We start from the raw sequence: 12,481 nt of genomic DNA, 5'->3' as shown, positions 1-12,481 counted from the left end.
CTAATGGAACAGATATATAATGAAATTCAATGTCATAGTTCACCATAGGTACAACAGACATAATGTAAACCACGAATCCTCCTTCAGCTTACAGGATATATGTGGTAATCAATATATTTTTAAGTTCTGTTTATCAGGTAATAATGAACACAATTGATTGCATATATGAAGCATAAAAAACAACTACCATATTACTTTAGAAGAAGCCTGCTTACCATCCTGCAGAGGAGAGAATTCTGAGTTGCTCTTCTGCCTGGGCGGTGTTAACAACACAGCTGGCTCAAATACATGTGCTGGAAAACTGTTGGCCAGATTCACACTATCTGAGGGGTTTGGCACCTGTGACAGTTTAACAGGCAAGTCTTCCTGTGGGAATTCAAGCACTTCTTCCCCTTTGAACATCAATGGCATGGAGACAGTGGCATTTACAACTGAACTCTCTGAAGATAAGAAGTTATTAGTACTTAAAGGAACTATGGGCATATTTCAGGTATAAATATTTAAAATGCATTTTCATAGAGCGCAAAAGCAGGTGGCCTCTAGAGCCTTCACTTTTTAGGCCACATCTTCCTTCAGCAGTAACTCCCAGGCAGGGTTCCTGCGGGGCCAGCGCTGGGAAGAAGTGGCTGTTGTTGAGAAAAGCACTGAGGGCCTCTAGCAGTCGAAGACCTCCCTAGCCGTGGAGTTTATCTCATGCAAGTTAAATTGTAGTCAGCCACTTCTTAGAATCCCTCTGTAGAACACGCTCCTAAAAATCACTTGCCACCCAGATATACTCATGAAGGTACTAATCAGAAATAAAAAAATATGCAAAAGCCTAAATGTCCTACTCAACCTATAGTATATGATGGCACAGGAGGAGAAAAAAGGCTTTCAAAACATTACCCGAAATAAACAAAAGTTATGAATTTCTAAAGCTCAGTGTTTTCTTTTGTATTTTCCAAGACCATCTTTCTCCACCTGAGCCTGGGGCACTGTGATTAAAAGTACTGGCATTATGTATGTCCCACTGGTCTAGGACGCCAGTTCTACTTTCTATCTGTGTGACTTTGCTAAGTTCCCAAACCTTGCTAAACCTTAGTTTTCTCATCTAAAAATGGGGATAACGATAACATCTACCTCATATGACTATTATGACAATTAAATGAGATAATACATGTAAAACACTTTAAAAGTATCTGGCATAGAGCAAGTATCCAATAAATATTAGTGGCAACTGTAATAGTGACAATGCTGTATATGCATAAATAACCAATAACCCCGTATAAGTTCATAGTTTTCTGTTTGTTTACTCTATGAGTATTTTAATTCCAATTGGAGATAATGACACCTACTCACCTGGATTATCCATAATTCTAACTGTGGCTCCCCTTTCTGTTGCCAGACTTTCTTTGTTGTTATTTATCACAGGACAGCTCTTAATGGCATGTGTGAGCGATATAAGTTGCTCATCTGTTGTGACCATATATTGTTGAAGTCTCACCTAAAGAAAAAAGAATGAAATAACATTATGGCAAATCGGACATCCAATCATCACCTGGATTTGCATAACAATATCATATTTTAAATACTCTAGGAATTTCTGACTTTTCAAATACTGAAACAATATATTCATAAGAATATGTCATTATAAATATATTAAAAGTCCCACAATAAAGGAATTGTTAAATAATTCATGAAATATTATTAATAAATACACTGCTATAATAATAAGAATTAACCTTTTTATAGGTCTTTTGACTTAAAAAACCTTTTATATAGATGATATTGACTGACTCTCAAGCTACCCCAAGAGACAGTTATATTGGATGGGGGAAACTAAACAGAATATTACACAGGCACTTAAAATGGTAAACATAAACTATAAACATTTATGGTCATGTATATATAATATAATGCTAAGAGAAAAAATATCTCTCTCTCTCTCTTTAAGATGTATAGACATTTGATAAAATTCAAATGTTATCAGAAGTCAGAAATATTATTAGCAGGACTACTGAATGAAGTATACTAAACATTTTTATATCAGTCTAAATTTTCCCCAAATTCTTCATATATATATATATCTCCGTCTAGAGAGGGGTTTCTCAAACTTAAAATATACAAAGCCAAATTCCTCCTGAACATTCCTGCCTCATCAATAACGGCACCACCCTTCTGATTGTCCAAAACTTTGGAATCACCCTTTACTCTCCTCCTCTTACATCCTCTCCTTTACCCCATGTCCAAGCCGTCAGCAAATCCTACCAGTTGCCTTTGAAATATATTCCAAATTTGGTCCCTTTTCACAACTTCCTGCCCTTTATCCTAGACCAGGCTGCCATGTCTCATGTGAATTTTTCTAATACCTCCTGTCTGTAACATACTGCTTCTATGTTTAATCACCTACAATCTAGTCCTATACTGTTCTTAAAGACAGTAGACTTATTCTATACAACTCTTGTAGTCCAAGTTTCTACAGTAGTACCTCCAATATAATAGATGGTCAATAAAAACTACAGTTGATGATAATAAAGAAGTATAAGTAATCATATCAGCACAACTACATCAAAGGCAAACAGAAGGAATCTTATACATTCTTAAAGATGTTTTATACTGTATGACTAAACACAGAAAAGTTTGGGATCTTATCTGAGTACCTGGGTAGCAGTATTTTCTTCTCTAAGATGCAGAATTTCAGCTGTCAGAGCATCAATGAGCTCTCGATGATCACCTAATACTTGCTCCAATTTCTGCCTTGTCTCTACCTCTTTACGCAGTTGCAATTCACTCTATCCAAAAAAAAAAAAAAAAAATCAAATAAACTCCCATCAATAGCATCACATACTGAAATCTAAAAACTTCTACTCAAAGTTGTCAAAGAAGAAAATACTTACAAAGTATTTATTGTGTTACAGTAATTAGAGTTCAGCATTTTTATTAAAAGGTTTATATTTCATTAAAATGTTCTGCTTTATCCTCTTCCCTTCTTTAAACAGAACACAATAAACAGATTGGTATGTAGAATTAAATAACTACAATTTTGTAGAAAAAAGTAGAAAGAAGCACATATACATATTGCTTGAATATATGTAGACTATCTCTAGAAAGACACACTGGTGTCTGGTAATGATAGTTGGCTACAAGGAAGCAAACAGATTACATGGGAGTTAGGGGTGGGAATTCAATTTTATCATACATTCTTCTGTATTTTTGAATTTCATAGCATGTGACTATATCACCAATTTGGAAATTAAGTCTGTTAAATATATAATTTAAAATAGGATTGGGGGAGGGGGACAGGGGAAAGTGGTGGCGGGAAAATGGAGACAAATATATTTGAACAATTAAAAAAAATAGAAAAAAAAAAGTGATCACCAGATTAAAAAATAAAATAAATGGCAATAGGTTTAAATGGTTGACCTTGTAAAGCAAGTAATTAACTAAAAAGTACATGCATCTAAGCCTGTAATACTTTCGGAGAGCCAAAGGTACAGTCCTGGAGCTTCCTGACTTGAGAGTGGAAGAATGTTAAGATTTTCATTAGTCTGACACCACAACAAATCTTTCACTAAAAAGCAATTTTACGATGAGAGCTCCAGAGAAATTGAAACCTCTGAATTATAGAGGTGAATTAACTTTTTTAATACTAAAATTTCCTCAAATATTTTTATATTTTATGTTTAACAAATTTAATACATAAAAATAGTTTAAATAGATTATTTTAAAAGATGAACTACATAGCTAACGCTAATTTTACAGCATCCCAAGAACTGATTATTATTCACAAATGAATTAAAGAAACAATTCTTGCTTGTTTTATAGATTATTTCACAACAATAAAATGTCTCCCACTAAGACGGTGAAGTGAAGCCCAAGTTACCAGTCATACAGATAACATGAACAATTTTCCCACGCTGTGTCTACAGTTACCACGCATGCTGTTCTCCTAACTGAACTAAAGTGGGAATAGGAAGCAGAGGAAAGCAGTAGAATAACGACACATTTAGTAGCTCTATTTAATCTATAACTGCTGAACAATATTAGCCTAAGATATTTTATTTATAGCAGATTTACTTTCCTAATTATATTTTACTAAAGCTCACATTAAAATCAACATCACTCCCCTGAGCATGTATCGACATGCTAGATGATGCATGAATCAGCATGAAGAGGGAAATTCAAAGGATACCTTTACTTCAGATAGTCTAAAACTGAGATATTTTAAGCAAAGCTATTCAAATTTGACTATACTTTATTTGGAAGTTGCAACCAATTAAGTATAGAGGAAAATTCCCCCATCTTTCCTCCAGCACGCTAAAGAAGAGACTCTAATACCCTCATGCTCTTACCTCTTTAAGGTAGCGAACCAGGCGACAGAGGGAGCTCACCAGCGACAGAGTGAAGCCTGTAAGACCCTGACTGTTCTGTGGTTCCTTGACCTCACGACCTGTCGACCGCTCATACTCTTCCATTTCATGTTCCACTTCATGTATCATATGTTTGAGGACATCCAGGCTGCGATTATTGCTATTTGATAAGTCTGTGGAAGCTGTGCTAGCTGATAGCATGTTTTTCTTCTGCTTGAAAGGAGCACGCAACTCTGGCTTTCTTTTCACTGACAATGACAGAAATCATTCTATTTCAAGATCAGGAAAATTACAATAGAAAGCTACTGGAAAAACCTTTAGCTGTTCTTAGCAGTTTATAAAAGGTTTTTATAGAAGTTATCACCATTTTCTCAAAACAATCTAGAGAGTTTAAACCAGGTTTACACTATCTATAAGGAATATAGTAGAACCATCTTTCCACAGAGTTACATGGGATAAAAGGAGGCATTTCTTAGCTACCACTCAACAAATTCTTACTCAGCTAGATACGACTGGATGAGTTTAATGGAAAAAAACATTTACTAAGACATTAAGATAGTTCTATGAAGTTACGTGTTTAATAATTCATCTTTGTAAATTAAGGGACTAGACCTTTATTCAACAGCAGATTTTGCTTCCTTGAGTTCAGCACTTGTCTCACAACATAACTCGAGTCTACAGACTCAGTGGATTCTTCAGGCTGAAGCCTGGTGTGGATTCTCTTGACAGCATTGGTAGCATTCAGAGCAGCTAAAACAAAAAATATTTCCAAAAGTATCTCAGGTAAAAAGAAATATTTAAAGCATTTCAATTGGCACATCAATCAGTATCTTACTCAATTAGGCTAAGACAGTCAAAACTCAAATAACTCCTTTAAAAGTTACTGTGTTCAAAAAACAACATAATAAAGTAAGCTCTTACTCTGTGAGAAATAATACAATGAGAAAATATACCTTTTTTTCCCTCTGATGGAGAGGCAGATGATGGAGTTTCTGGAGAGCTTGTTATTTGTGACTGTGTTGCTATTTTCTGCTGAATATCAGTCCACAGTTTATTAATTAACTCAGAATTATCTTCCTTTAGTTGGTGAAGAAACCTATAAATTATGGGGCAACAGTTATTTTAAAATTAATAAGTGCTAAATTTAGACTGCTCAACTGTTCACATGTTTGATTTGAAGGAACTTTTTTTAATTCATAAAGAAAAAAATTCTGCTTTGCTCTAACTTATAAGACAGAGGGCTAAAATGCCATTCTTCTTAGTGTTAGAAGGAGTCATTCCCAGTTCCCAGTCGATGTTGGCTCCTAAAGCAGGGCCGTTTTGTCCTTTCTGAAGTGGTATGGGTCCCTCTTCCTCTCCCTTTCTCTAGAGAAAGTACATGGCTTGGTTCCTTTTGGATTCTCTCTCCCACTAAGAAGCCTGTTCTCATGTGAGAGGATAGTTAAGAAGCGAGGAAAATCCCTGGGCAAGTGGAATGAGGAAACTGAGACAAGAAAATTAAACAAAGCCAAACAATTTGAAAAACTTACAGCCAGCTGGTGAATCCCAAGACCTTATCTCTCCTAACCAAGGACACTTGAGAGCAAATGGTTTATACTTCCCCACCCTAACTAGAGAATACATAGCTTAAATCTCCCTGGTCTGGGAAATAAAAAACAGAGACTCAATTAGTGCTATTTGTGCCAGCTAAACTCAGGGACAGATTAAGTCAGGGAAACAAATAACGAAAACCCCATTAAAAGCCAGACAGACCCAAGATAAAAGTAAAACTGTAAAACAGACCAAGGAATAATCCCACCCCCATACATTCATTTTAATGCATCAGCATATGAAAAATGCACCTGGAAAGCTGAAGCGTATTCAGCTGAAACCCTTCCCTAAGATTCTTACCCACAGGAAAAGAAAAAAGAAAAAGATAAAAAACCCTCACGACAAAGATGAGGGCAGGCACACTCTAGAGCACACCCATGCCTCTTCCCTGGCATGAGCTTTTTACTTCCTCCTAGACTCTTAAGGGTCTCCACAAGACTTGCAACCAGGGGAGCAATGGGCAGTGGCAGCTCACCCTATGCCTACCCCGATTCTGTCCTCAAAGCTCCCTTTTCTCTGACTTCCCAGTGAGCCATTAGCAGTCATGCCTTGGCTCACTTCTGTCTCTGTGATTTTTACTTCCCAGTGAACTAACGGCAACCCTACCTTGGTTCACTCCTTTCCTGTAACGTTTCTAGTTACAGGTGGGGCCGAAGCAGCCCCACCTAGGCTTTCTTGTTGCCTCTTCTACCTTTTGTCCTTCCTTTGTTTCATTGTCTCCAGCTTTAATAAACATACTCTCAAAATCACCCACTCATGTTGTGAAATCTCTCCTACATGAAGTCAAGAACCCACACACTACAGGTGGGCCTGAGACAGACCTGCTCTGGCCTGTCCCTGTCTGGTAACACTCCGAGCACTGTCTCTGCTCATCGCTGAAGCAAAGTGACTGGAGCACACTCTTCCCTTTGTGTTGAGAAGCAGGGAGAGGGAATGGGAAGAAGAGCTGTAGTGTGAAAAATTAGAGAGCTAAGCTTTTTGCTGTAATCATCTTCATCATTGATAAAGCTGATATTTCAATCCCAGCTGCCTATTTCTCAATTGGACTTAAAAGAGCTAGGAAGCCAAAAAGCAGAAACAACCCAAATGTCCACCAGTTGATGACTGTGATATATATCCACACAATGGAATATTATGAAGCCATAAAAAATGAATGAAGCACTACAACCTAGAACATGGATGAATCTTGAAAACATACTAAGTAAAAGATATCAGACACAAAAGACCACATATTGCATGATTCTATATATATGAATTGTCCAGAATAGGCAAAGCTACAGAGATAGAAAATAGACTAAACTAATAGATTATATATAGCTCAAGAGTTTGGGAGGAAATGGGGTTAGATTCTTAAAGAGTATGGGGTTTCTTTTAGGGGCAATGCGAATGTTTTAAAATTGGTTGTAGGCTGCACAAATCTGTGAATATACTAAAAATCATCATATATCACACTTTAAATGGGTGAACCGTATGGTATGTGAACTATAAATAAATAAAACCATTACCAAAAAACAAACAAACCAGAATAAGCAAAATTTTCTTTAGTGGCTCCACAAACCTCAACCAAATGAAGTTGCTTTCAAGCAACCTATGAGCAGCACACTGGACATTAGTTGCTATAAAGTATATTAGGCAAAAACTCCATAATGTAGTCTAATCACAGGAAGACTCCTCTGTAAGCATCAGGAAGACTCCTCTGTAAGACAATCCTAGGTCTAAGTCTAAACTTCAGGACAAACACTAAGACAAGTGTTGGGATGAAATTTCTGTACAAACTGGGAAAATCCAAACTAGTATGAACTCACATTTCTGTCTCTAATGTTTAAGAGTCAGGTTAGGTGAAATAATAGCAACAAGAAAAATAATATAATACTATCTATGGTAGGCTTAAGAATAATCTCCCAGCCCTGGCTGAGGTGGTCCAATGGATTGAGTGCCGGCCCGAGAACCAAAGGGTTGCTGGTTCAATTCCCAGTCAGGGCACATGCCTGGGTTGTGGGCCAGGTCCCTAGTTAGGGGCATGAGAAAGGCAACCGATTGATGTTATCTTTCGCACATGGATGTTTCTCTCCTTCTCTTTCTTCCTCCCTTCCCCTCTTTCTAAAAGTAGAAAAAACCTTTTTTTAAAAAAAAAGAAAAATCCCCCAAAGTTACCCAAAACCTGATCCCGGGAACCTGGGTTACCCTATCTGACCAAAAAAGGATTTTGCAGTTGTGTACATCCATACAAAGGCAATATAACAAAACAATGACAATATATTTATAAATCTAAGTAAAATGGATAACTTCCTAAGAACATATAATTTACCAAAATTGACTTGAGTAGAAATAGAAAACTTAAATTAAAAGATTTCAGCTAATGAAATTTCACCCCCACCTGCCCCACAAAAAGCAGAAGAAAACTATACCACAAAACTTTAAATGAAATAAAATATATTTAAACAAGTATTTGGAGCTACATATATATATAAATCTTGAATCAGAAAATCAAAAACTAAGACCAAAAATGGGTTAAAACCAGGAAGAAATAAAACAAGAATTGATTTAATTCAGGAAATAAATCCAAGAAAAAGAAAAACTACCTCAGAAATAAATAATATAATATGTTCAATGGAGAACTGTTAAATAAACATTTAATAATGAACATTGATGAATTACAGGAAAACAACAAAAAGATTAAAAATAAGATTAAGAATAAAAATGGTTACAGAGGAAGTACTTGAAATGAAAGAGAGAAAAGATTTTTTTTTTAAAAAAAGGAGTCCCTGAAAAAAAAGAACGATGATATACAACTAATTTAGAACTATAGACCAAAACTTTCCAAGAGAAAAAAGAAAAAAAAAGAATCCATATATGAAAGGGCTAACTGGCTTGAGAAAGAAAAAATTGACCTGGAAAGGTAAACTTTAAGGCATAACTTAGCAGTATTTAAATTTTAAAGATAAAGGAATAAAATTTAAGTTTAAATATAAGAGAAGTAAAATATAAATGCTAAAAAATTAAAATACAAATATATAATTAAATATCAAGTCACTAGATAAAAGTGTCAAATTATTTAAAAGGGCAAGTAATCCTGACCAGCGTGGCTCAGTTGGTATGGGCGTCATCCCACAAAGCAAAAGGTCACCAATTCAATTCCTGGTCAGGGCACATGCCTGGGTGGCAGGTTCAGTTCGCAGTAGGGATGCACAAGAGGCAACCAACTGATGTTCCTTTCTTGCATCGACATTTCTTTCCCTCTCCTTCTCCTTCTCTCCCCTCTCTATAGTATATAAAATCTTTTAAAAAATAATAATAAAAAATAAAATTATCCTAGCACTAGCGTTCTCAAAAGCAAAATTCAAAGCAAACTAAGTGTGGAGTAGCATTTTCAATAAAGGTAAGGGGGGCAAAAACATATGAACCAAAGATTTTTATATCCAGCTAAGTTGTCCATCAACTATCAAAACTATAGAAAAACTCAAACTTACAAGAGCTCAGGGAATACTGTATTCAAAAACCCTATAAACTTTATCTGAGAGATCCAACAAAGAGTTAATTAGGGAAACGTCATAAAAGGACTGAGATGAACATTTAATATTTTTACTTATAGTTCTAAGATTAAAACAATGCGATACAGAAGAAGTTAACAACATCAATGAAGTGGATCTTGTGGATATACATTTAGAACTTTATAGAACTTTATAACTTGTTAATAGAGAATATGCCTTCTTCTCAAGCATACACAGGAAACATTCACAAAACTTTTATCATATATTAGGTCACAAAGAAAATATCATTAAGTTCCACAAGTAAAAATATTACGAACCATACTCTGAATGTACTATAATCAAACCAAGAATAATAAAACAAAAAACAAAGAGGTTTTTCTATCTGGAAACATTTTTTAAAAACCTATTAAACAACTGTTAGGTAAAAGAAAAAAACATAAACTAAAATTACTTAATTTCTAAAATAACAAAACATTATATATTAGAATGTACAGTACACATTAAAAGCAGTGTTTAGAGAAAAACTCAGGACCTTAAATAGGTTTTTCAATTAAAAATAAAAGAATGAAAATAACTCAAAACCCAGAACAAAAAGGAAACCAAAGAAAAAGGACAAGAAAGAAAATGAAGACAAAAACAAAAATTGATGATAAAGAAATTAGAAAATGGTAGTTCTAATTAATAAATCAAAATCCTGGTTCTTTGAAAATTTAACAAAGTAGACAAATCACTAACCAATTTTATAGGAGGGAGGGGAACCAGAAGAAATGATGAGGGAGAGATAAGCACTGAAACAGAAAACATTTTTTAGAAGTATACAGATTATTTGCATACTTCCATGTTAATATATTCATGAACCTAAATGAAATCAATAAGATCATAAGAAATCATAATTCACCAAAATTGTCTAGAGTAGAAATACAAAGTTTAAATAATCTCATTCCCATAGAAGAAATAAAATTATTAAGGCATTTCCCCATGAAAAAAGTACCAGGTTGAAATAGTTTCACAGAGAAATTCTACCAAATTTTCAAAGAACAGATAGCCCCAATGCTACACAAACTGTTCCAGTACTCAAAAACTAGAACCTTATAGATGCTTCTTATGAAATCAAGTATAACACTATTACTTTAATCTGATATTCTAAAATTTAAAAATTACAGACAATATCACTTATGAATACTGATGCAAAACACTAAATAAAACATTAACAAACAACATCCAACACCGCAATAATTAAAAGTAATATACCATGGCCAAGTGTAATTTATTTCAGGAATGCAAGGATATTATAGATTATGCAATCCATAACATACTGTATCATATTAATAGATCTAAGCAGGAAAATCACATGATTATCTCTATAAATGTTGAAAAAGTCTTTGACAAAATTCAGCACTCAATCCTGTTAAGAAAATTCAAGAAAACAGTAATTGAGAGATAATTTCCTTAGAATTGTTAAAAAAAAAAAAACAGTATTAAAGTCAGTATCTTACTTAAAAGGAAACAGTAGTGTCATTTTCACAGATCAAGACTAACACAAGAATGCCCACTATCTCCACTGTCCTGTAGGTACTGCACTATACAAAGAAAGTTAACTAGAGGCATAAGACTTAGGAAACAAGTAAAACTATGTCCTCTCAGGAGGACATAATACAATACCTAAAAAACAAACAAACAAACCAAAACCAAAAACAAAAACACCCTGAAAATCACTGCTAACCTAACTCAATCAAGAGTCAGTAAGTCAATCAAGATAATACACTGAAATCAATAGCCTTCATAAACATAAACAATAACTAGTTGAAAGGTATAATGGAAGAGAAAACCCCATTTAAGGGTAACAAAAAACATACGATACATAGGAATAAACCTAACAAGAAATAGGCAAAACCTATATGAGAAAAACTTCATTGAAATACTTTTCAAAAACAATAAAGTAGACTAACAAATGGAATAACATTCTTTGTTCTTGAATAGTAAAACAACATAATAAAGATATCTGTTCTCTTTATTAATATAACAAAAATACCAGTAAACTTTTTTTATTAGCTGCATATGTTAATACTGAAGTTCATACAAAAAGATAAATAGAATCAGTTAGAGTCTTCCAGCCAATATGGAGATGTAGATAAACACACTTTGCCTCTTTGCACAACCACAAGAAAAATCACAACTAACCTCAAAACAAAAGACACTCAGAACTTCCAGAAAATCAAACTGTATGGAAGTCTGACAACCAAAGATTTAAAGAAGTCAAATTCATCCAGACAGGTAGGAGGCACGGAGACAGGGAGTTGGGGTGGAGAAGACACGGTATGGCACAGAGCACAGCAGTGGCAGCAGAAGGGCAGTCCCACATTCACATGTGGTAGATAAAAATCAGGAAGGATACCATGGGAGTGAGGTATTCCAGCCCCAAACCAGACTGCACAACCCAGGGTTCCAGCTCTGGGAAGATGGCGACTCACAACTTCTGGCTGTAAAAACCAATGGTGGTTAGGGCAGAAGAAGAAACTGCCAGTTTCTTAGAAAAGTCCATTTAAAGAGCCTGAATGAGCTTTAAACATATGCAAACTCACTCACTCTGGAAATCGCCACCAGGGAAACAGCCAGAAGGGTACCAGTCAATTATGGGAAGTGGGTGAAGTGACTGGAAATGGGGTGAATGCCAGGCAAACCTCCAGAAGCCAGGCAGCAGCACCGTCCCCTCTCTGACTTCTCCCCCTCGCAGAGCCACAAAGCAATGAAGTGGGTTGATCCACCCTGGAGGCTCCATCCAATACAAGTTAACAGGTGCACTAAAACAGGGAGTCAAAGCAGCTCTACCTAATACACAAAAACAAACACAGGGAGGCTGCCATATTGAGGTGACAAAGAAGTAGAGCCCAAATGAAAGAACACAACAAAATCCCAGAAAAAGAACTAAACAAAACAAAGATAGCCAACTTATCAGATGTGGAGTTCAAAACACTGGTGATCAGGATGCTCAGAGAACTCACCGAGTACAACAAAAACTAAGTGAAGAAATGAAAGCTACACTAAGTGAAA

General features: G+C 35.2%; 1 protein-coding gene across 1 annotated transcript in view; it reads right to left on the bottom strand.

Annotated features, from left to right (window-relative positions):
* SPICE1 (spindle and centriole associated protein 1) overlaps positions 1–12,481 on the bottom strand; it is a 62,231-nt gene that overhangs the window by 13,187 nt on the left and 36,563 nt on the right. The window contains exons 8-13 of the mRNA XM_054577302.1: positions 5,303–5,445; positions 4,962–5,099; positions 4,332–4,597; positions 2,640–2,771; positions 1,339–1,483; positions 216–440 (exon numbers count right to left, since the gene is read on the bottom strand). Of these exons, the coding sequence (XP_054433277.1) occupies positions 216–440; positions 1,339–1,483; positions 2,640–2,771; positions 4,332–4,597; positions 4,962–5,099; positions 5,303–5,445 (1,049 nt within the window). The remainder of the gene's footprint in view (positions 1–215; positions 441–1,338; positions 1,484–2,639; positions 2,772–4,331; positions 4,598–4,961; positions 5,100–5,302; positions 5,446–12,481) is intronic.

This window comes from Pteronotus mesoamericanus, unplaced genomic scaffold, assembly GCF_021234165.1.
Source record: "Pteronotus mesoamericanus isolate MK-2021 breed Mesoamerican mustached bat unplaced genomic scaffold, CSHL_Meso_final contig_42, whole genome shotgun sequence".
NCBI classification, from domain to species: Eukaryota; Metazoa; Chordata; class Mammalia; order Chiroptera; family Mormoopidae; genus Pteronotus; species Pteronotus mesoamericanus.
This window is presented reverse-complemented; position numbering and strand designations above follow the sequence as displayed.